Here is a 23,446-nt window from a genome sequence, read left to right as displayed (position 1 = left end):
TAAGTTTTGCCCGTTAAATATTCAGAAATTTCATCCGAATAAATATAGCATTTTAAAATTCCTTTTCAGAACTAATATGGTGGAAGGGAACTTATTATATTAATTCACAGGTAATGGATGAAGTCAGTGCGAACAAGTTTTGTCAAATAAATTTTTTGATACGTACAATAGTTTTGAGAATATGAAATGTAACATGTTGCAATGCTGCAACACTCCTTAAGTTCATTGCTTCGCAGTGGAGATGAGTTGCAATCATCTACTCCCCAAGAAATGCGAGAGGAAAATGTAAACAAAAACGTCTCATCAGATACGTTTCGATCGAATTACTGTATAGATGAAAACATAAATTATTGAATCAATTAATTATGCAAATTGTTTGGTTTTTAATATTCTTTATTACGCTATGGCCACTTTCATGAAACCTATTTAACATTCACAGTGTCTGTTGACTTCTTTGCATTTTACGTAATTACAAAATAGTAAAGAATCTACATTCTTATAAAAACAAAACTATTTCCATTAAAGATTCCTTTACATTTGGTGTAAACTCAAAATAACATTGTTACGAATACACATTCTGTAACTCAATTTCCATTTAAGTTATTATCTTTGAAGAAATTAAAAATAAATTAACTTAGAAAAGAAATTAAGTTTACAGAATGTTAAGTAATGTGTTAAGCGTTACGAATGTAGATACAGTAATTTGATCCAAATATATCTGATGAGACGTTTTTATTTACATTCTCCTCTCGCAAGTCTTGCGGAGTGGAAGATTGCAGTTACACTCATCCTCACTGCGAAGCAATGACCTCAAGGAGCGTTACAACAGTTACATTTCGTATTCTCAAAACTATTGGATTATCAGAAAACTTATTTGACAAAACTTATTCTCATTGACTTGATCTGTTACCTCTGTGAATTACTGTAATAGGTTCCCTTCCACAATTTAAACTACGAAACCTTAAGAATAACATTTTCCACAACTTTATGCATACAATCCACCGTATACATTATCCTAGATCATATATGAAACAGATTGCTCATCCCTATGTTTGAAAATCGGCGGTACTTTGAAGAGAACAACTGCCAGGGTCGCCACCCGTCCGCCGTAAGCGAACACGAGATGGCAGTACAGTCGCTAATGCAATTCAAATGGGAGTTATGACGTGACTCCTTATGTAACAACTAGATGGCAGCATAGTAAACCTGACAAAAGTTGTTACCGTCAAAACTTATAAGGCCGAACAATCTGAGTGTATATATGATCTAGGACATTACCCACAAATGCATTGATGTAATTTAGACTACTCGCAACACAGGAAATGTCGGGATATTTTATTTCTAAAAATTAAAAGACAAATGTAGCCGTTAAAAACAAGATGCACGTGGACATCATTCGTATGCACGACTATTATTTTTGCTCTCTTGTAAGAATCTTAGAGGTCTCTTGCGCCTGACGTTCTAACAATGGTGTGCTAAAGCTACGGTTTGGCTACGGCGATCTTCGCCGACGATCATCGCTGGCGATCTTCGCTAGGATTCTGTCCCGTTGATTTGAATGTGCATGGTTTCTTTACGGCGATGAACGTCAACGAACATCGTCGGCGTTTGCCTTGGAGGCAAAAACCTGGCGATCATCGCCGAGAAACCAATTGTAAAATTACAGTAGGTTATGAATTAAATCATTTAATAACATGTGTTTTATACATCATACATACCATAATGGCGGTAAAACAGAAATCTTTGTGCAATTTCTTCACTAATGAGGACGATATATTAATTGATTAAACACAAATCCCTGTTCGACATGAGCCAAAAAGAAGAATCAATGTAAACAATAACAAATCTATATTTTGCAATAACCAGAACTGTTAATACAATTGAGTAAAGTGATTCATAATAGAAGGACACACACGATGCGGCAGATTTAGCTTCTGAAGCAAAGTTTGAGTGTGAAATAGTAAGAGAAGTGGAATTCCGAGCAAAGGAGAGCAGTGGAACAACCTCCTTCTCATATTTTTTTTATTTGTAACTTTATTTCCTAAATAAATGCTCCTAAATGAAAAAAAAAAAACATTGTAAAAAGTAAAAATAAAGTTTTTATATAATTGGTTTTTACCTTAAAGTTATGCTTATCTTTCAGCTGGGCTGATTGGTTTGTGAATAAATTTTGTGGATAATTTTACAACATAATTTTCAATTGAACTTAAAACAAAATGAAATTGTTCGGGAGAAAGTCTGAAATATTCCTTAAAATTGGTGGGTTCATTTTCAAGATGTCTTAATATCAATTAATTAAAAGACCCCTCTGTGTATCTATTTATAAACATGACATTAACTACTTAAAAGATCCGTACTTGTTTTTCAAGGCAAAACTTATATTATAACATCATATTGTCATCCACATATCAGTTGATCAAACATGGTCAATTATATACAACAATAAACTATCCACCTACGAAGTTCGCCGGTAAAGAAACCACTCTTTGACGATGACCGCTGGCGATATCAATCGTCAGCGAAGTTCGTTCGACGAAGATCGTCGTAGCGAAACCGTAGCTTAATAATATTGACGGCTCCATTTCCTTTGGTAGCGTTTCTCCATACCGGAGATGTCCTAATGGCAGCGCAACAGTTATAAAGTCATGAGGCAAATGAGCCAGGAGATAATGACATAGGATGGCCAGTTCCTTAAGATAAATTGTATACAAACATTGTTCTTATCTGACACATATTGTTCAATAAGATGTACTGTCTGATTTTATATATATATATATGTATATAAAGAGAGAGAGAGAGAGAGAGAGAGAGAGGAAATACTTAACTTCTAAATATTTAAAACTAGAGCAATGTGGCAACTTTTTTTATTGCCAGATTCCTATTTAGCACTCTTGAGTTAGTAAATTTTCACGTACTGTAATTTGGTTTCTGATGCTTTTGGTTGTAGAGCAGTATAATGAGAATGTGCCATACACAATAATATTTAACCTCGAAACACAGGAAAATATATGCAACAAACAAGGAACTTCACATCCTATCCATTTTAAGCGATAAGAATATGATTCAATCTGAACAGGAAGTGGAATCTGCTCTAGACTGGTACGAACATGCTGATCGTGTGCACGTCATGATACTTGTCGTTGAGGTCGGATGTGGAGACCCGTATTTCGACATTAGGAGGTAAATTCATCACAAAGTGACATCCGTGGCGCTATAGCCCGTGAAGGGCCTAGACCGACCACCCGGCTGCTGGTCTCACGTCCACATGCCGAAGCAGAGGTGGACGATCATCCAACCAGAATGAAGGTATCATGTGGCATGATGATCCCTCCAGCCGTTGTAGCTGGCATTCGCAACCGGATTTCGCTACCTATCGTAGCTCCCCAAGTGCATCACGATGCTGGGTGGATACCGGTCCCATACACTAGCCGAAATTTAATGAGAAAATTTCTTCCTCCATGAGGACTCGAATGTTAAATGTTATGTTTTATTTAACGACGCTCGCAACTGCAGAGGTTATATCAGCGTCGCCGGATGTGCCGGAATTTTGTCCCGCAGGAGTTCTTTTACATGCCAGTAAATCTACTGACATGAGCCTATCGCATTTAAGCACACTTAAATGCCATCGACCTGGCCCGGGATCGAACCCGCTACCTTGAGCATAGAAGGCCAGCGCTATACCAACTCGCCAACCAGGTCGACTGAGGATTCGAATCAGCGCGCATTCCGTAACGCGAGTCCTAGGCAGGATGCCTTAGACCACGACGCCACGGCGCGGGACCATAAGGTGACATGTTATTTATTAAGTTAATTATTTATTTACTTACTTACTTATTTATTTATTTATTTATTTATTTATTTATCAATATATGTATTTATTCATTCATACATTGAATCATTGATTTATTTATTTACTCATTTATTATTTATATAATTTATTTATTTGTTAATTTATTCCTTTATTTATTTATTTATTCATTTATTTATTTTTTATTTTATTTACTTAGTTACATGCTCATTTGCTTACTTGATTATTTGTTTATTTATTTAGTTATTTATTTATATTTTAATTTATTTATTTAGTTATGTATTTATTTACTCATATATATGTTTATTTATTTGTTTACTCATTTACTTGCTTACTTATTTATTTAGACTTCCATTTATTCGCTTATTTAGTAACTCATCATTTACTCATATACTTATTTATTTATCTATTTATTTAGTTATTCATTCATAGATTGAATCATTGATTTATTTATTTACTTATTTATTATTTATATAATTATTTATTTGTTCATTCATTCCTTTATTTACATATTTATTATTTATTTATTTATTTTTTTATTTATTCATTCATTTATTCATTTATTTTTTTTAATTTACTTATTTACATGTTCATTTATTTACTTGTTTATTTGTTAATTTATTTATGTTTCCATTTTTATTTACTAGTTATGTATTTATTTACTCATAAATCTGTTTATTTATTTGTTTACTTATTTATCTGCTTACTTATTTATTTAGACTTTCATCTGCTCACTTATTTAGTAACTCATTATTTACTCGTACACTTATTTATTTATTTATTTATTTATTCATTCATACACTGAATCATAGATTTATTTATTTACTTATTTATTATTTATATAATTTATTTATTTGTTCAGTCATTCATTCCTTCATTTACTTATTTATTATATATACATTATTTATTTGTTCATTCATTCCTTCATTTACTTATTTATATATTATTCATTGATTTATTTATTTACTTATTTCTTTATTCATTAATTTACTTACCGATATTTATTGTTTACTTATTTATTTACTTATCTTCTTATTTATATATTTACTTACTTGACTCACTTACTATACCTTATTTATTTATTTATTTATTTATTTACTTATTTATTTACTTACTTATTTATTTATTTACTTATTTATTTACTTATTTATTTATTGTTCACATTGTTTCTTAGGTCGAATACATCTTTATCCTCAGGAGAGACGGAGGCGAAGAGGATATCCTAATAGTTTCTTTTCTTCTTCTTTGTCTTATGATTCAAGCTTCTTCATTTCTAACGACTCACAATCCTCGATTTAGGGGTTGGTGTTTCTGGATCAACACTAGACTCACACAATGCGGGCCATCCTGATCGTGTGGTCAGAAATATTGCAGGGTCACCACGGAATCGTCACAGAACGGACACAAGACAGTGGACAAACGCAATGTCCCATATAAAGGAGATAATATTTCCGCCCACACCGGGGATTGAACCGTGGACGGCTTGATTGGGAAGTGCACGAGCTATCCATTGAGCCATATCGGTCCTAATCGTTACAAATTATTAAACTCACGTACAGTTGACTGATGAATAAGAATAGGACTCCGGATAAACAAACAGAAACTATAACGGTGTTTCAAGAAAGCATACTTACGAAGAAGGGAATTGAAAGTTAAATATATTGGAATGATTCCTGGAGTAGGATAAGAGAATAAACTGAATTAATGATATACTGTAGGTATAGAAATGGAAAGATTAGAGTGCACATTCGTTTAGCTTGTATTAAAATTATAGTTAAGTTCTTATATAAAACCGTCTTAAGGTCATAAAATTTCCGATCTCTTTTTATTGAAAACTTTTCTTTCCTTTATAACTTTTTTCTATCGGAATTCCATCTCTTTTTAGTACTTTTTAAAAATATATGCACTCTGAATTTTTCTCTTATAAGAGAAAGAAGTCCTTAACAAGTTGATGCCATTTCCTAGTAGTAGCGAAGCTCAATACGTAGTAAATATGCAAACATTAGATAGTTGCTCACCACTAGGATCACTAATATCGCCTCATTACAGGCAATGCAAAATAGTACCGTCACAGTCTATTGTTTCTAGCACCCTCAAAACTCAAGCTTCGTGACTGTATATAGTCACTGTGGTAGTAGTATTAGTAGCAGCAGTAGCAGGGATAGTAGTAGTAATGGTAGTAGCAGTAATATCAATAGCACTAGTAATAGTCTTAGTAACAGGATCAATAATAGTAGCAGTAGACTAGGGTTCCCAGACATTCCGTTTTTCGCTAATGCGTCCCTTGTTCCGAGAAAGGTCTTCGGAAGAGCTCTCCGTCCCGTATTTTAGAGTTCTAAACTGAGAAAAATGGAAAAGTTACAATGTCTATTCTACATTAAAAATTATAAACATCGCACTTCATCATTGTAGGTGACTGTAGATGAACTATTATTAAACAAGCGTTGGTACGTTTAACCAAAGGTCCCGGGTTCGATACCCGGCCACGGAACAATTTTTCCTTCAAAATTATTCAAATCAACTTTACAGGGAGTTATACCTGAAAGCTTGATTTGCATAATACGCGTCACTCTTCGTTAACAGAAAACCACAATTTAAGTCACACAGAGTTAGTGTGCACTCAATGTTGGTTGCTTGACGGTTGTCAGCCCACTTTGAGGTCTGTGGATATAGAGGGAAAAGTTGGATCGGTGTCGGGTAGAGTTCCCGGGTAGCTCAGTTGATAGAGCGTTGGTACGTTTAACCAAAGGTCCCGGGTTCGATACCCGGCCACGGAACAGTTTTTCCTTCAAAATTAGTATGAAACAATTATTGTGAGTTATTAATTTCTACAGTGATGGCAACACCAAAAGTTTAGATGAAGTCTGGGTGGATCTTTTTAAAAGTACTGAAGAAGAACTCTCAAATATGAAGAGGGCAGTGAAGTTCATTATGTGTATCCCTGGAACAAATGCGTGTGTCGAAAGATTATTTTCTCGCATGAACGCTCTATGGACTGATGAGAAAAATAAATTGTCTGTAAAAACAGTAAAAGCAAAGTTTGTTGTAAAATCATTCTTCAGTGAAGACTATGTTGCTTTTCATGACATGATTCTTCAAAATAAACAATTGTTAAATGAAATTCATTCTTTAGAGAAATATTACAAGAGCAAGGCGGATTGATTTATAAGAATATTGTCACGTGAGTAACTTAATGTATTTTGTAATTATTTCTGTAATAACTTAGTAAAAACAGTTTAAAGGCAACTTACATAAGGAAGCTTAAACTTAATGCAAATATGCTCCCTAACAATTTTCTTTACTATTTGTTTACTTACCCTTAGTTAGTAAAGTGTTCGTGTAGTAAACTTTATTGCACACACACTTTGAAAGATTGGCATATTTGATGGGTGCGCATACTAAATTTACTCAGTGATAGCTGATAAGTGTCCCCAATATGTCTGGGAACTCAATATTTAACGTGCTGTAAATTTACGACACAGGACCCGCAGCTTTACTTCCTTCCCAGAATGTCATGCTGAAGGTTTTGTCGCCTTCTAAAAGCAACCCCTGATATCAGCTTAGCTGTTATTATAGTTTATCTGTATATTATATTCTAATAAGGAAAGGATTATAGTATATCGATGTTTAAATATACTCCACTAATTTCTTCTATTCGTGTTGTAATATTGTCCCTGGTGCTCATTCCTGTTAGAGGTAGAGCAAAATTCAGGGCCATAGTTCGGCCGAAAGGATCAGATCAATGGATAAAATCCATTATCCTATCGGGAATCGAACCCACGACTTTCATGCTTTGCTGCGTTTACGCTTAATCGCGACGCTATCGCTTGCCCACGCATTTGATACAGAGTAGTTAAATAACTGATTGTTATATTAATAACTCTTTTTTTTACTAATCCCACCTAGGGTGACCAGACGTCCTCTTTTGCCCGGACATGTCCTCTTTCTTAGGCCTTTGTCCGGGGCTTGGCTGGATTTAAAGAATCAAGAAATGTCCTTCTTTTCGTAACTTGTATGCCTGATATTTTGAAATTATCTGATTTGACGCCTTTTCCAAGAATTTTGCCTGTAGGTGGAACCAGCATCGACGGAATATACTCTTTGCCAACGATCGTACTTCCATATATATGTAGCTAACTCTAAAATCATTATTTTTATCATAATTATTTTGTCATAAAATAGGTATTAACATACTTTTAAGTATGATATACTGTAAGCCTAAATCCGTACTGCATGAATCGGTCGGAGCTAAAAGGAACTACGTATAGTCCCGTCGCTCAAATTTCCGACAGCCAATCGCGTTGCAGGTCGGCTACATTTAAACGTGCGCGTCTTGTGATTCGCTGATGAAGATTTTAAGCATTTCCTAAGGCTGGATAAATACTTAATATAATCGCCCGCCATTTTGGCTCTTTCGTTGGAGTTCGCAGAAAGCACACGAAGACGTTATTTGCCGCTCAATTATTTGCTGAATTACAGTGGGTTTGATTTATTATCATAGGAGCTACGACATGATAATGTTTAACGGTGTGGCACATAGATCCCTCGTCTGGTAGCTCGGCAACGAAAGAACAAAAATGGCGAACGATACTACCTACCCAGACTTAATAGAGCCTTGACTTCCTAAGACGTAAGCAAAGAGGAGGAGTCACGCCTGGAATAACAGCGTCGCGACTATAAGTCAAAATATTCAGTTTTGGGTTATGCAACAATTTAAACAACAGATGTCATGCTCATCGAACGGTGGAAGAAGGAACTAAGAATTTTAAATATTCTTTTGTCTTCTATAACATAAAAATATAATATTTGTGTGATTAGTGGAATGTTTTTTGCTTCTCCTGAAAAGTTGTGAAAAGTGACTTCGTTCCTTTTATTTTCTAATAAAATAGATATTGACGTAATTTGAATTATAGGCCTAATATATCCTCTCAGCCTAAACCTAAATCGAAGTACAATTTTCTGCCCTCTTTTTTTTTTCGAAGCTTTGTGTCCTTTTTTATCGATGTGAATCTGGTCACCCTAATCCTGCCGGTTGTCTTTCGACATTTCTGGTCTTCTCTCCTGGCAGTGTCCTACGTGTAACTCACTTCTGATGTTGGGGCGTCTGAAAGGTGGAGTTACATTACCCCGATGATGTGATAGGATGACTATATATAATTATATGGCTCCAGAAGAGGTCTTAAATCTAAACGTAACCTAAATTTCAGACTATGGTCGAATACACAAGATCATTTCTCTATATCGATTGTTGAACTATGGACACAAATGCATTGTTGTATCTAATTATAAATGAGACTTGAAATATGCTTTTGTAACATTGTAACGATAATATTTCAAAGAAGTTTTTGCGCCAAAACATTATTTAACGAACGCTGAATGGTTTCGACAGTTGAGAAGACAACAAATTCATAGTTACAATTTTTGTGTTCACTTCCTCGTTATCTTGGTGTCTTTAGTGGTTACGGTAGTGGGGAGAAGGTTATACTACATTTCTTATGATGAAGCAGGAAAGTAAAGTTGCTCGTGGAGGTTCTAGTCGCCTGGAGCAAGAAGTGACGCATATTATACAGACATGTTCATACTCGTGGTTTCGTGACATGTATCGCAATCAGAATTTCGTTTGTGATATTCGTGTGGACAAACACTAGCATCTGGATATACAGATTGAAGTACAATTGCTGACTGACTTTCGGCGTTGGACCTCGGACTCATTTCGTGATCATTAATTCACATATTATCATCATCCATATCACAGCCCGGTTTAAGTTCACGGTATGGCAGCTACCCAGTGATTCACAAAATAGGAGTGGTAAGCACAATAAGCCCCAGGTTGCAGTGCAAGCGTTTGAGTCCCTCCTCCATACAAGAGAAAAAAAAACTTTATTACTGCTGAAAGATTTTTTATTTTATTTTTATGTTCAACGTTGTTTATGTTTCTAAATGCAAAGTCGCGACCCCTGACTTTGGGAACCACTGGTGTAGATTATCTGGTATTCCAAATGCCTATATTTCCTATAAGTGGAATGTTTTATCAAAATATGTGTGCCTGTGCTTTTATATGTATAAGAAGTCTTTCTTTATGAACTGCTGTGTTTTAGAGCGAAGTTATTCTACAGACAATATTTCAGTTTTTTTAAGTGTCACAGTTTTTACATAATTTATTATTTTATTTTATTAAAATATTTTCACAAAATTCTTAATAACTTTGAAATGTACGTAATTATATATACATAAATATAAAACTAAAAATATGAATTCTCTACGTTTATTTGAAAATAATAACCATAATTATTATTATTCCAACATTATTACTAATTATTAATATAGATATAACAATTAATAATATAGAAATTATAATCCACGAAAACATTTATAATAAACAAAATGAAATTATAAATTCATTACTACTACTTACTGGCTTTTAAGGAACCCGTAGGTTCATTGCCGCCCTCACATAAGCCCGCCATTGGTCCCTATCCTGAGCAAGATCAATCCAGTCTCTACCATCATATCCTACCTCCCTCAAATCCATTTTAATATTATCTTCCCATCTACGTCTCGGCCTCCCCAAAGGTCTTTTTCCCTCCGGCCTCCCAACTAACACTCTATATGCATTTCTGGATTCGCCCATACGTGCTACATGTCCTGCCCATCTCAAACGTCTGGATTTTATGTTCCTAATTATGTCGGGTGAAGTATACAATGCGTGCAGCTCTGCGTTGTGTAACTTTCTCCATTCTCCTGTAACTTCATCCCTCTTAGCCACAAATATTTTCCTAATAACCTTATTCTCAAACACCCTTAATCTCTGTTCCTCTCTCAAAGTGAGAGTCCAAGTTTCACAACCATACAGAACAACCGGTAATATAACTGTTTTATAAATTCTAACTTTCAGACTTTTTGACAGAAGACTAGACGACAAAAGCTTCTCAACCGAATAATAACAGGCATTTCCCATATTTATTCTGCGTTTAATTTCCTCCCGAGTGTCATTTAGATTTGTTACTGTTGCTCCAAGATATTTGAATTTTTCCACCTCTTCGAAGGATAAATCTCCAATTTTTATAGTTCCATTTCGTACAATATTCTGGTCACGAGACATAATCATATACTTAGTCTTTTCGGGATTTACTTCCAACCCTATCGCTCTACTTGCTTCCACAAGAATTTCCGCGTTTTCCCTAATTATTTGTGGATTTTCTCCTAACATATTCACGTCATCCGCATAGACAAGAAGCTGATGTATAATATATAATCAACCAACAAATTTAACTCCACTCATCAACTCTCAACTCTAAAAATAAACATTAAAAATCACGGCGCAAGAAACCGAGATGTAAAACCAATGCAGCTTTTTATCAACGCATGAGTCAAAGTCCTAGATTATTAAACAAATTTTATTTTAATAATATTTTAATCACTAATCCTTTCCAAATTGGTAATAAAATAAAAAATGTATTGGATTTATAGTTTGGGTTTAAAGATATTTAACATTTTTTAATCTGTGGGCCTGACGAAATAAATTATGCACACTGACGAAATAAATGTTGCAATAACTAAAATTAATGACGATCTGGACTCAATCTCGACATGGACACGGAAATTCCGACTTAAACTAAATCCAGAAAAATCACAGTCAATCATTGTGGGCCATTCACGTTTGTTAAGCACTATTACCATACCAAATTTGTCCCCGATTAAAATACACGGCACCGAAATTCCGTTCAGTGAATCAGTAAAGAATCTAGGTATTTATATGGATAAAAGTTTAAATTGGAACATTCAAGTTGCAGAAACCTGCAAAAAAGTATTCTCATTAATCCACTCGTTTAGACGATTGAAGAATTTTCTACCCTTTTCCATGAAAAAAATGTTAGTGCAAACACTCGTGATGCCCCACTTCGATTACTGTGATATTCTGCTTACTGACCTAAGCGTTACTTCGGCGCAGAGACTACAACGTGTTCATAATATGTGCGTCCGTTTCGTCTGCAATATTCGCCGGGCTGATCACGTAACACCATCCCTCGAAATGTTGTCCTGGCTCCGTCTAGAAGATCGTAGGAAAATCCACTGTCTTTCCCTTCTCTTTCACATATTGCATTTCTCCACTCCTGTCTATCTTGCGTCTCGCTTTCAAAATTTATCCACCCATCATAACCTAGACACACGATCACAATACTCCTCAATATTATCCATTCCCTCCCACCGAACATCCTCATATTCATCTTCTTTCACTGTGGCTGTTCCTCGACTTTGGAATTCCCTACCGAGTAATGTCAGGGACTGTCAGACATCAAACCTATTTAAGAATAGGCTAACGAAATATTTTTCTAACAATACTTGTTAAGAATAATAGCTCTTTCAGGTTTGACGTCAGGATCTTGATTATCTTGATTATTTATTTCTTTGTAAAGTCATTAACGGTGATATTGATTGTGAGTCTTTCATAAGCAATATCAGTCTTCATATTCCTGCTAAGGGTTTAAGATTTCATAAAATGTTTTATAATAGGAATTCTAAATCTCTGTCTCCGGTCTGCAGATGTATTAAATATGCTAATTTGCATGGATTGAACTTGGATCCATTTAATGTGTAGTATATCTTTTGAGTTTTTATGTCATTTTTATTAATGTATGCCATTGCCAAGATGAATTATACCATTCTTGCCAATTCATATCTTTACAATATTACTTATATTATTCCAGTCTTCATTTATTTGATTTCATTAATACATTTATAATTCACTCTATTCAATTGCCATTATTTTTAATTATCTCACTGAACTAATTTTAATAATTATTATTTGTGCTATTTATTTTGTTGCATTTGGTCAATAGATTAATGTAGACTATTATATTGATTGTATTTCATCTCACTGCCATTTCTATCATTCATTCTCATCATCATTTGTTGTTTTATTTGTATCTTGTGCTAAACTGTAATTGGCCTTGTGCTGTTGTTTCGCACATTAATATTATAAATAAATAAATAAATAAATAAATAAATAAATAAATAAATAAATAAATAATTTATTATTATTATTATTATTATTATTATTATTATTATTATAACTATGTCTTACCAATGTTTATTATTGTCATACTAACATTAGTTATCCAATTTTCATTATTTACTTTTATGTTGTTTTATGATCTAGATATTAATGTAATAACTATGTAAGCAAATGTATTTAATTAGAATTAGAGTCTGTCTGGGCGGAAGAGAAGGCCTACTGGCCTTAGCTCTGCCAGATTAAATAAATAAATTATTATTATTATTATTATTATTATTATTATTGTTTTTATTATTATTCGCTCTCAATTTTATTTTTGTTTGTATTGAAATCCCCTCCTGAGAACCAGTCTTACTCATTCAGGAGTGGGCTAGTTTATATTAATTATATTAACTTGTATTCATTTGTAATTTACTAGTATTAAATAAATAAATAAATAAATAAATAAATAAATAAATATTATACCTTAAATTTATCTTTCCCATAATTTTCTCGTAAGTATGATTGGCATTTATTATTGTTGCTTTCAATTTATTTAAAGTTGACAGCATTCCATTAGAGAATCGATTTTATTTATATGCGTACAATGCAAAATGTGTTTATGTTTGCAGGAAAACAGCATGGGAGACGAGTTGCGGGATATAGAACTGCAGATAAAACGTCTTACTGAGGAGAAGCAGCGGCTAGAACGCACATTGCAGGAACTGACAGAGAAAAGGAAGCACATCCTGCAGAATCAGTCATTGGAGTCCTTCAGTAGTGATGAGGTATTATACGCTCGTATCTTACTATATCCTTTCTACTACTGCTTGCTCTCAATTTCTCCTCAGCCAACTCAAGTTACTGGTCAGTAGTGACGGGCGTAGGTATTAAATATCATGTTCTAAGCCATTCCTGCTGTTGGGATAAGAACAAGGATTTACAAGATTCATAATGTGTAGAATGCAATTATGTAACACCCATAATAGTACATTATGCAACGAGCCTATAATGATAGTAATTAAGACGCGAGGATGTTTATGAAACGAGCGCAAGCGAGTTTCATAATTTTCATACGAGCGTCTTAATTACCATTATAGGCAAGTTTCATACGACTTTTTATGCTCGACCACATTTCTAACTTGAAATTATTCATAAGTTTTCATGTTATTCTTATGTAACTGGGGAGCGAACTGACCTTGTGCAATCTCGTAAATTGTGAGATGTGCGCAGAAGCGAAAGTATTGATTTTTTCCGGGCAACGATTGTCGACGACCTTGATATAATCTAGAAAGTAAGATAAACTTTAAACTTGATATAACCTTGAAATTGAATTCGACATTGAAAAACGAGATGACAAATTGAATTTATTTGAATATTATTTACAATTAACGCTAATTATTATAGTAACAGAACATAACCTTCTGCGACAGTATTGGATTTCCAGCCTGCGTAACGTTTTGCTAGTTGTCTTTCGATTGCATATCCGAGAATAATAGAAAACCTGAACTTTAATGAATAGGTATACTTTAACGACATGCATTAAAGGACTGCTACCAGGTGTATAATTACTACATTTCGGCATGGTCGAGAATAAACATTCATATTTCATAATGTTTTGGTAAAATTATCACACTTCATAAAAATCTTCATATTTTCATTGCACTATTTTTTCATTTCCATTAATAATTTTACAACCACCACTGAACCGAGATTTCCAGACATTATTATTTTTTTCCTCGCTGTTATTTATACTCGCTTTTAACATCTCTGGTCATAGGCCTATCGCGAGTTAATCTTCTGTGTGAAATCCGAAGGCCCGTGTACTATTGTTGTGAACTAGATGGCGACTGTATATGTATTACTGTTTTGTTACGAATATGATTTCGATTATGAATGAGGTCAGTGATTAATCAGGGATGTTGTGGTCCGAATTTCCTGGCATTTGCCTTACGGTTGAGGGAAAACCCTAAGACATTATTGTGAGGAGATATAATAGATGTTTTCCAGGAAACACTTGAATAACCCAAACCACCCATTCCACCAACATCCCAGAATTTCCAAGTGTATGATAAATCTCCAAATCCCCTTTTAGAGTCATTGAACTCGTAGCGTCTAAGGAATTCTAAAAGTCAAAAGAAAAGAAAATAAATAAGATCTATATCTACAGCATATAATATATATGCTTTATATTCTGAAATTATCTCTATTCAATGATATATTTCTAACCAAAAAAGTGCCCCGGATTTGGGATTTCGGAAGTACTCATAGTACAGTAGTTGTTTTTAACGGCGTCACCGCCGTCTTCGTAGTCGTCGTCCTCCTCCTCCTCCTCACCATCATCATCATTGTCATCATCAGTCGACACCTGTGAAGTAACGGTTAGCGCATCTGGCCGCGAAACCAGGTGGCCCGGGTTCGATTCCCGGGGTAAGTTACCTGGTTGAGGTTTTTTCCGGGGTTTTTCCTCAAGCCAATATGAGCAAATGCTGGGTAACTTTCGGTGCTGCACCCCGGACTCATTTCACCGGCATTATCACCTTCATAACGGCTCAGTTAGAAAAGCCAACGTACTATGGTAGGAACGATCATGATTTTAAAATCAAATGTAGGAAACAGAAAGCGGATGTAGGCTAAATTCTCATTTTTAAATAGAACTATAAATGATTGGAATGACCTACCTGCAGCGGTCTTTGAGGGCTGTCCTTCCTTAAGGAGTTTCAAGAATAATTTAAAAAGTTGTGTATCAAGTGCTAATTAAAATTAAGGTGTCATTTAACATTTAATTTTTTAAGGTGACATGTATTTATTTAGCCTGACGAGTTACTTCCTTGGTTTGAATTGTAAATTATTTAAAAATAGCGTGTAAGAGGGCCTTAGACTAGAAATGTTTAGTTTAAATGTAGTTCTGTTTATAAGTATGCATAAGGGTGTAATTATTTGACTTATTTGAACTGTTGTATCAGTGAAGCGAGGTGAGTCAGTGAAGTTATGGTTTTACAGTGCAGTGAATAGTTCCGATCAGTGATAATTTATAGCGTCAATGAAATGTGTTCTATAGTGTCAGTGAAGTGTGTTATAGTGTGTCAGTGAAATGTGTCCTAAAGTGTCAGTGAAATGCGTCATAGTGCCACTACAGTGAGTGAGATGAGAGTAAAGTGAAAGACTATTGAAACTTATGTAGGGCCTATACATAATTATGTAGGTTGTAATGTAAAATTAGGTATTTTATTTATGTTTTATTATTATTGTGTTAAATTATATTGTGTATTCTTATTGTATTGTATATAAAATTGTATTGTGTATTGTATAATTGTATTGTGTATTGTAAATTTATTGTGTATTGCTTATCATTTTTTGTGTATTGTTTATATTGTGTATACCACTGCCACTGGGTGCTTGCCCACTTGCAGTGTAAATAAATACATACATACATCTCATTCAGACGCTAAATAACCAAAGATGTTGATAAAGCGTCGTAAAATAACTTACTAAAATAAAATAAAAAATCGTCATCATCACAATTTCTGCAGGAATACTTATAGAATATCAGACGAAAATAGATGGGTTGAAATGTACTGATCTTATCTTTTTTCTCTGTCTCTGTGCAACGTCATATTTGAGGTGGGGAGGAGAGGAGATAGCAAAAAGCTGTAATGATTTTGAATACGCTGACTCTCACGATTAAGAAATTTAACAGTCGCTGACTGGCAGAGGTATAATGAAACATTGTAGATACAGAGCTTTTAGGTCTGCGGGTAAATCTCTCTATGAAATTGTTTAAATATAAATAAAATATGACATTTTATAAATGAAAAATTTGACGGTGATATGAAAATCATAGAAGTGTCCTGGTTCCGCCTGGCCTCGAAAAATATTACCCGGCCCCGCCTGACCTAAAGTACACCCCTGTTTCCATTTCACCGTTGTACATTCTTTTGAATCCTGTGGAGCGGTCTTTTCTATCGCAAAAAAAAAAAAAGAAAGAAAGAAAAAAGAATGTTAATTGACAGAAGGCGTATTTTTTTTTTCCAGAAGTGTAGAAACGTTACCGTAGAATCTGCTATCTATAAAAATCCGGTGCGATGAATTTAACTTCGGCGTAGCTCAATGGTTAGAGCGCTTGGTTCGTAGAACCAAGGACCCGGGTTCGATCCCCAGCACCGGAGCGACTTTTTCTCCTCTAATAACCATTGTTACCATAACAGATTAATTTCTGTAGGAACAAAAAATTAATCTAGATTCTTCGTCCAATAGTGCATAATACTGTATATACAGGGACATCATTTTATTTTTATATCAATTTTTATTGTACCTGAGTTTTTTAATGTAGGCCTACTTCACTCCTACCCCTTCTACTAATGAAGTTCAACCGTCCTCCAAACAGATCCAAGACCGCATATACAGTCATAGTAGCCTTACGCTCATAGTAAACACTACGTTCCAAACACTACGGCCACCATTTTCAAAAATGTGTTTAAATATCCATATTATGATTATTTTTCAATTTAACTTCATTCTCTATATTGTACGCTAATGTGCTGTAGACAGTATAATATTATACACTGCATAATGAATACGTCCGCATAGAAAGCTCAGTTCGTGACTAAAAACATTCATTGTTAATACTGTACTGTATTTTGATTAAACAAAAACCTCATGAAAATTATAAAACTCAAAATCGCGACATTTTCTAGTTTACGTAAATGGATGAACTACTTTTCTTCCCTCCTATACCTAGTAAAGTGATTTGTTTGTATATTACGCCAGTATCATCGAACTCCAGTCGTGGAGAGAGGTAGCAAACGGTGTTTCCAGTTCTTAATCGTTGATCCAAAGATATAGCCAGGTTAATATTAGAAATTTTAGTAAAAATAAAATGATGTCCCTGTATATGCCGAACATGGAGTCAGGATATATAGGGAAAAAACTAGAGGAGGGGGATTCGATCCGGTGTGGTGGATTGAACTTCGGCGTAGCTCAATGGTTAGAGCGCTTGGTACGTTGAACCAAGGACCCGGGTTCGATCCCCAGCACCGGAGCGAATTTTTGTCCTCTAATAACCATTATTATATTTCTGTTTCTAAATACAAAACAAGTCTATTTATTTATTAATTTTGTAAATCACCTCACGACCCCTCTCAGCTCTTTATACGACCCCCCAGGGGTTCGCGATTCACATTTTGGGAACCACTGATCTATTGTTTACGAGATCGTTCAATGACATTAACATAACTCGTCCTATTATAAGGATGGTTGTAAAGTACTTTATGCTCGACCATGCCAAAATGTAGTAATTATACACCTGGTAGTAGCCCTTTAATGCATCTCATTAAAGTACACCTATTCATTAAAGTTCAGGTGTTCAGCCAATGACAAATCACCTTTGTACCATTATAAAACCGCAAGTATCGATTATTCTCGGATATGCAATCGAAAGACAATTAGCGAAAAGTCACGGAGGCTGGAAATCCAATACTGTCGCAGAAGGTTATGTTCTGTTACTATAATAATTAGCGTCAATTGTAAATAATATTCAAATAACTTCAATTTGTCATCTCGTTTTTCAATTCTAAATCAATTTCCAGGTTATATCAGACTAATGTTCATCTTATTCTGTGCCAAGGTCAATGACATTCGGCCTCGGAAAAAATCAATACTTTCGCGTCTGCGCACATCTCACAATTCAGGTCAGTTCGCTACTCACTTACATAACCATAACATGACCTACTTTTGAATAATTTCAAGTTAGAAATATGGTCGAGCATAAAAAGTCGTATGAAACTTGCCTATAATGGTAATTAAGACGCTCGTATGAAAGTTATGAAACGAGCGCAAGCGAGTTTCATAAACAAACATACTTGCGTCTTAATTACTACCATTATAGGCTCGTTGCATAATGTACTATTATGCATTATGATTTATGTTACAGGTTTCCTCTTTGCAAGATTCCTGTTCTAGTTTCTCTGGAAGAAGGTAAATATAATGTATTTCACTAAATTTTGTGATTATGGGGGGAGGGCTGTATTGAATTTTGGTAATTTCTGAACTATGAAAGATACATGAATAATTTTTTATACTTTAGTTCTGGGCATTACTTGCCACATACATCCAAATTTTCAAAGCTCTGATGTAAGTAATATAGCATTATTATTAATTATTCATATTCATTTTATGTTAATATTTTGATATCCATATAATTCCTATCTTGTGCTACAATTTCACAATTTTTCAATTTATTTTTCTCAAAGTAGCTTATGGTATAATAAAACATACATTTTCATTTAATTTTCTCAGGCTCTAATTATGTTTTGAATTAAAAATTATTAAATGTAATCATTTCAGAATGTAAAAAAATCGTGCATATTATGGAACTAAAATGTTTTAGACCCAATCATACTTTACACTACACAAAACTGAATGCTAATTATCAGATATTGAAATACACTGGAACGGCAGAAAAAAGTTCAGAACAATATGTGAATAAATGTGGGAGTACATAGGTTTTGAAGAAGTGAATGTGTAGAAAAAATTTAAAACACGAAAATAGACATCAATGTTTAAATGAATTGAATTTTGGTAATTTCTAAACTATAAAAGATACGTGAATTATTTCTTGCCTACTAACTCTCGGCATTACTTGGTACATACATGTAAGTTTTAAAAGCTGTAGTGTAAGTAATATCAGCATTATTAATTTTTCATGTTATTAATTTAATGTTAATATTTTGATAATATAGTATAGGGAAGCATACATCCTGAAACTTTGCTATCATTATTTTGTACTATCTGAAGCGGACTCTCTATCTCAATGTACAATCAGTTAGAAAACTGAGGAAAACCAGAGTAATATTGCATTTAAGTAGCGCACGACTTTAAAAATGGCGGCAGGAACACCTGTTAGAAGTGTAAACTTGGTTAAATGATTCACAAAAAATATTTAGAATGTTTTTAATGTAAAAATAAAAAATAGTATTTTTAGACCATTACCTAATTACCAGTTTAGTCCAAAAAATCGTACTTATTCTGTTGCAATCGCGTTTCAGTATAAGATCACATTACTTCACAGTACTCGAAACAAATTCAAATCAAGGATGTATGAGCACTAAGATAATATGAAATCAAGATCACATCATGAGCACACGAGCACCAAGAAGTTTAAGTCAATCACATACGATTGCGATATTATCGTAAAAATTTGTTATTTTAAATTATATCTTTCTATTTAATTTTCGATTTCCTACAGTGTTTATTATTTGACCTGGAACACATTACAAATTTGAATTTGCAAATCGTATGAATTACATACATTTTTCTAAAAGTAGGCATTGGTTTGTTCGTAACCTATGCATATATTAGGTATGTAGTAGTTTCTTTGAATCATAACAGTAAAATTTACATAAAGTTTATTATGTCATCAGTTATTTTTATTTACATAGTTTCTGAACATTGTTATAAGACTTATAGCACTAATTATTTCTAAATCGAGCATTTGAATAAAATGTATCACTTTCATCATACTACTTTGCAATGAATAGAGGCAATAAATAGTTGTGATTTCAAGTGCTGAAATGTGCATTGAAATAGTAATATGCGTTACAAGAGCGGTATGTCGAAGTTTTCATGTTCGAGGAAAAGTTTGAAAAAGCGAAACGTAGTTGATCTTTTTTAATTTCCGACAATTGAAAGAAAACATACCGCTCGTTTATTACATACCTGAAAGAGGAATTTCTAATTAGTTGCAATGAAATCTCCATCTTGGTTTCTATTCAATGACGGCAAATTTTCAAAACAGAAATATCTATCTTCAACATTGTTACTTTAAAATGTTTTCTGTGTTTACTATACTCCAGCAGGCCGTGATATACGTCTGTCTTTTTTCCCCCAGTCTATGATGAGTCTGGAATCTTGTTGATTTTTTTCACGGCTTCCTTAATTGTTACTTGCATCACGAATGCAGTAACTTTAGTGGAGTTGTAGAGTTTACTTAATTTTTGCAAATATTTAAAAACAGTGCAATTTAGGTGAAATTGCAGTGGTAAGTTTCCAATTTATAATTATTACTATATTGAACGTCTCTAAAAATAATATGTTAAAAGCCTAAAGCAGTAAAAGCAATATGTCACTTACGCGGTAAGAAGAGAAAAATTGTTATGTGTGTTAGGTTGGGAATATTGAATGTGGAATTTTAGACTTTCCGCGGATTGGTTTTGTGCGGAAACCAAGCAAATACGCACGATCTCGCACAAATGTTATTGATGTAGGCCTAGTTGGCATGATGTGAACAAGTTTTGCTCCCACAACGTCACTTTCCCGTTTTTAAAGCAGTACAGTGACACAAGTGGTACAAATGGCAGAAAACTTATACGCATTAGTATGAATAGAACATCTGTTTCCTCCTCTTTTTTTTTGTTATATAAGATATCAGTAGGCCTACATTATTTTACATGACTTTGGATCACATGTGCAAAAAAACAAAATATAATAAGGATGCATTATACAGTGTGCGCACAAATTCCGTATACACATTACATTATAAAGTCTGTATACATATTACAAAAAGGCGCAACGTACCTCTTAGGAATCCAAAACATCCGTATGTCTTCCTCCGTGGTCTCTGCATAGACAAATACGCCGTCATGTTCTCTTGTTCATGTTAATCAACATTCTTGATGTCACTGTCTGGAAAGCTGCGTGCACCGCATTTTTTTGAAATTGTTGCATCACCCGACCTCAAGTGTCCACATGTCTCTCCAAATCACCATCTGATAATTCATTAGCATTCAATGGACGCCAATATTTCAATTTCAGGTCCAATTTCTTGTGTTTCCACATGGTTGATTCTGGTATTCCCAACTCAGCAGGATGTTTCCGCGTAATTTGACCGGAGATTGTTGAACAGATTGTGCCACGTCTGCACAACGTTCAAGCCTTGTGGATGGCCTTCCACTTCTCTGCGTCGCGTCGTGATCACTGTCCGTTGTGAAACCTTTCTTTTCGTTTTCTCACAGCAACAAAGTCTTCTTTGTCGGTAATGCCTTCTCAAAACGCACAACGAAATCGTCCATAAAATGTTTAATTGATTTGGCATTAACTTGACGTTCATGGACGCGTACCTCTCCAGCACAATTATGGCTCGTCAGCTTGAATTTAATGTAGGTAATGCAATTTAATTTAATGAAAGTTGTAATGTGTATACGGACTTTGTGCGCAGACTGTATATTCATTATCAAAAAACAAAATAATAAATAAGAAAACGTATTGATATATCTTTAAATATTAATTGAAGAGTCCACTGCAAGAATTATGGATGTCATTTGGAATACATTTTGCAGGAGAAGCGATTGAAAGTTTGAAATGCTTAGCGCTCAAAGCTTAAATGTGGTTTTCCGATCATTACTAGATAATGACTATCAGTGTTAATGCCATATAACTCTCTTTGTACATTCTATATGTCTTAAGCTATGCATTGACAGTCTTGGTTCATTTTCGACAAGAAAGTGACATCCATCATTCTTGCAGTGGACTCTTCAATTGTAAGCGTATACACTCTTTATTTACTTTCCAAAGCACAAATAGTAGTGGAAAAGTAAGTCAGAGAGGAAATGAGCAATACTTTCAACACTTGTATCAAATATGATGAAATTTCTTTCTCTTGTCTATGGCGTATACTTAACTGTTCGTCGTTCATCCATACGAAGCCAATGTGTATGTATGTATGTATGTATGTATGTATGTATGTATGTATGTATGTATGTATGTATGTATGTATGTATGTATGTATGTATGTATGTATGTATGTATGTATTCACACTGCAATGGGTATATACCCGGTGGCATGGTAACTAATTACACTCAATAAACACAATAATAAACACAATTAATAATAATACTAATAATTAATACTAACAATAATTAATAATAATAATAACAATAATAATAATAACAACATGGAATAGGCTATCCTAAATTAAATGAAGCACGATCAGTTAAAATAACTTTTAAGGTAAATATATTTGTACCTTAAACCTATGTTCGAACTAAAACCCACGAGTATATGTTCATATCTGCACAAGTACCTTTCAACACTACACTCATTTCGCTGTCAACTCACTCACTGCACTGGAACTACGACACATTTCACTGATTCTATCCTGATTTCACTAACACTTCAAAAACATTTCACTGTTCAAATACTTTGAACTGCCACTATAAACTATAAAGCTTCCCTGACAGGAACACGTTTCACTTACACAACACACTTCACTGACACAACATAATTCTTCACTGATTGAACACTTCAATAACAAAATATCAATTACACCCTTTAAATACTGTGTATAATTATCGTCTATTAGTAAAGTCTTTAAGCCTATTTTTAAATACATTTTTGGTTGTTGGTAAAGCCTTTAGTAAGTCTGCAGGTAAAGCATTCCAGTCCCTGATAGTACGATTGAGAAAAGAAAACTCAATTTATGAGAGTGGTCATTCCTTGAAGAGTGAAATGTACGAACAGAGTCGATATGATGAAACTTTTCAAACTAGCAACTTTTAACTATGTAGGCTACTGTGTTAATTATTGAAACTTAAAAAGGTAATGTGCTCATGCAGTTTTGTTTTCTTATATGAGTTTCTTAAAAATG

At 34.0% G+C, this 23,446-nt stretch overlaps 1 protein-coding gene across 3 annotated transcripts in view; it reads left to right on the top strand.

The window, feature by feature from the left end:
* LOC138703725 (uncharacterized) overlaps nucleotides 1–23,446 on the top strand; it is a 44,441-nt gene that overhangs the window by 11,099 nt on the left and 9,896 nt on the right. For all 3 annotated transcript variants that reach the window (XM_069831840.1, XM_069831839.1, XM_069831841.1), the window contains exons 3-4: nucleotides 13,436–13,591; nucleotides 18,736–18,779. In XM_069831840.1, the coding sequence (XP_069687941.1) occupies nucleotides 13,445–13,591; nucleotides 18,736–18,779 (191 nt within the window). In that variant the 5' untranslated portion in view covers nucleotides 13,436–13,444. The remainder of the gene's footprint in view (nucleotides 1–13,435; nucleotides 13,592–18,735; nucleotides 18,780–23,446) is intronic.

Source organism: Periplaneta americana, chromosome 7 (assembly GCF_040183065.1).
Source record: "Periplaneta americana isolate PAMFEO1 chromosome 7, P.americana_PAMFEO1_priV1, whole genome shotgun sequence".
Lineage (NCBI taxonomy): Eukaryota > Metazoa > Arthropoda > Insecta > Blattodea > Blattidae > Periplaneta > Periplaneta americana.
Note: the sequence above shows the minus strand (reverse complement) of the source record. Positions and strands in the feature narration are given on the sequence as shown.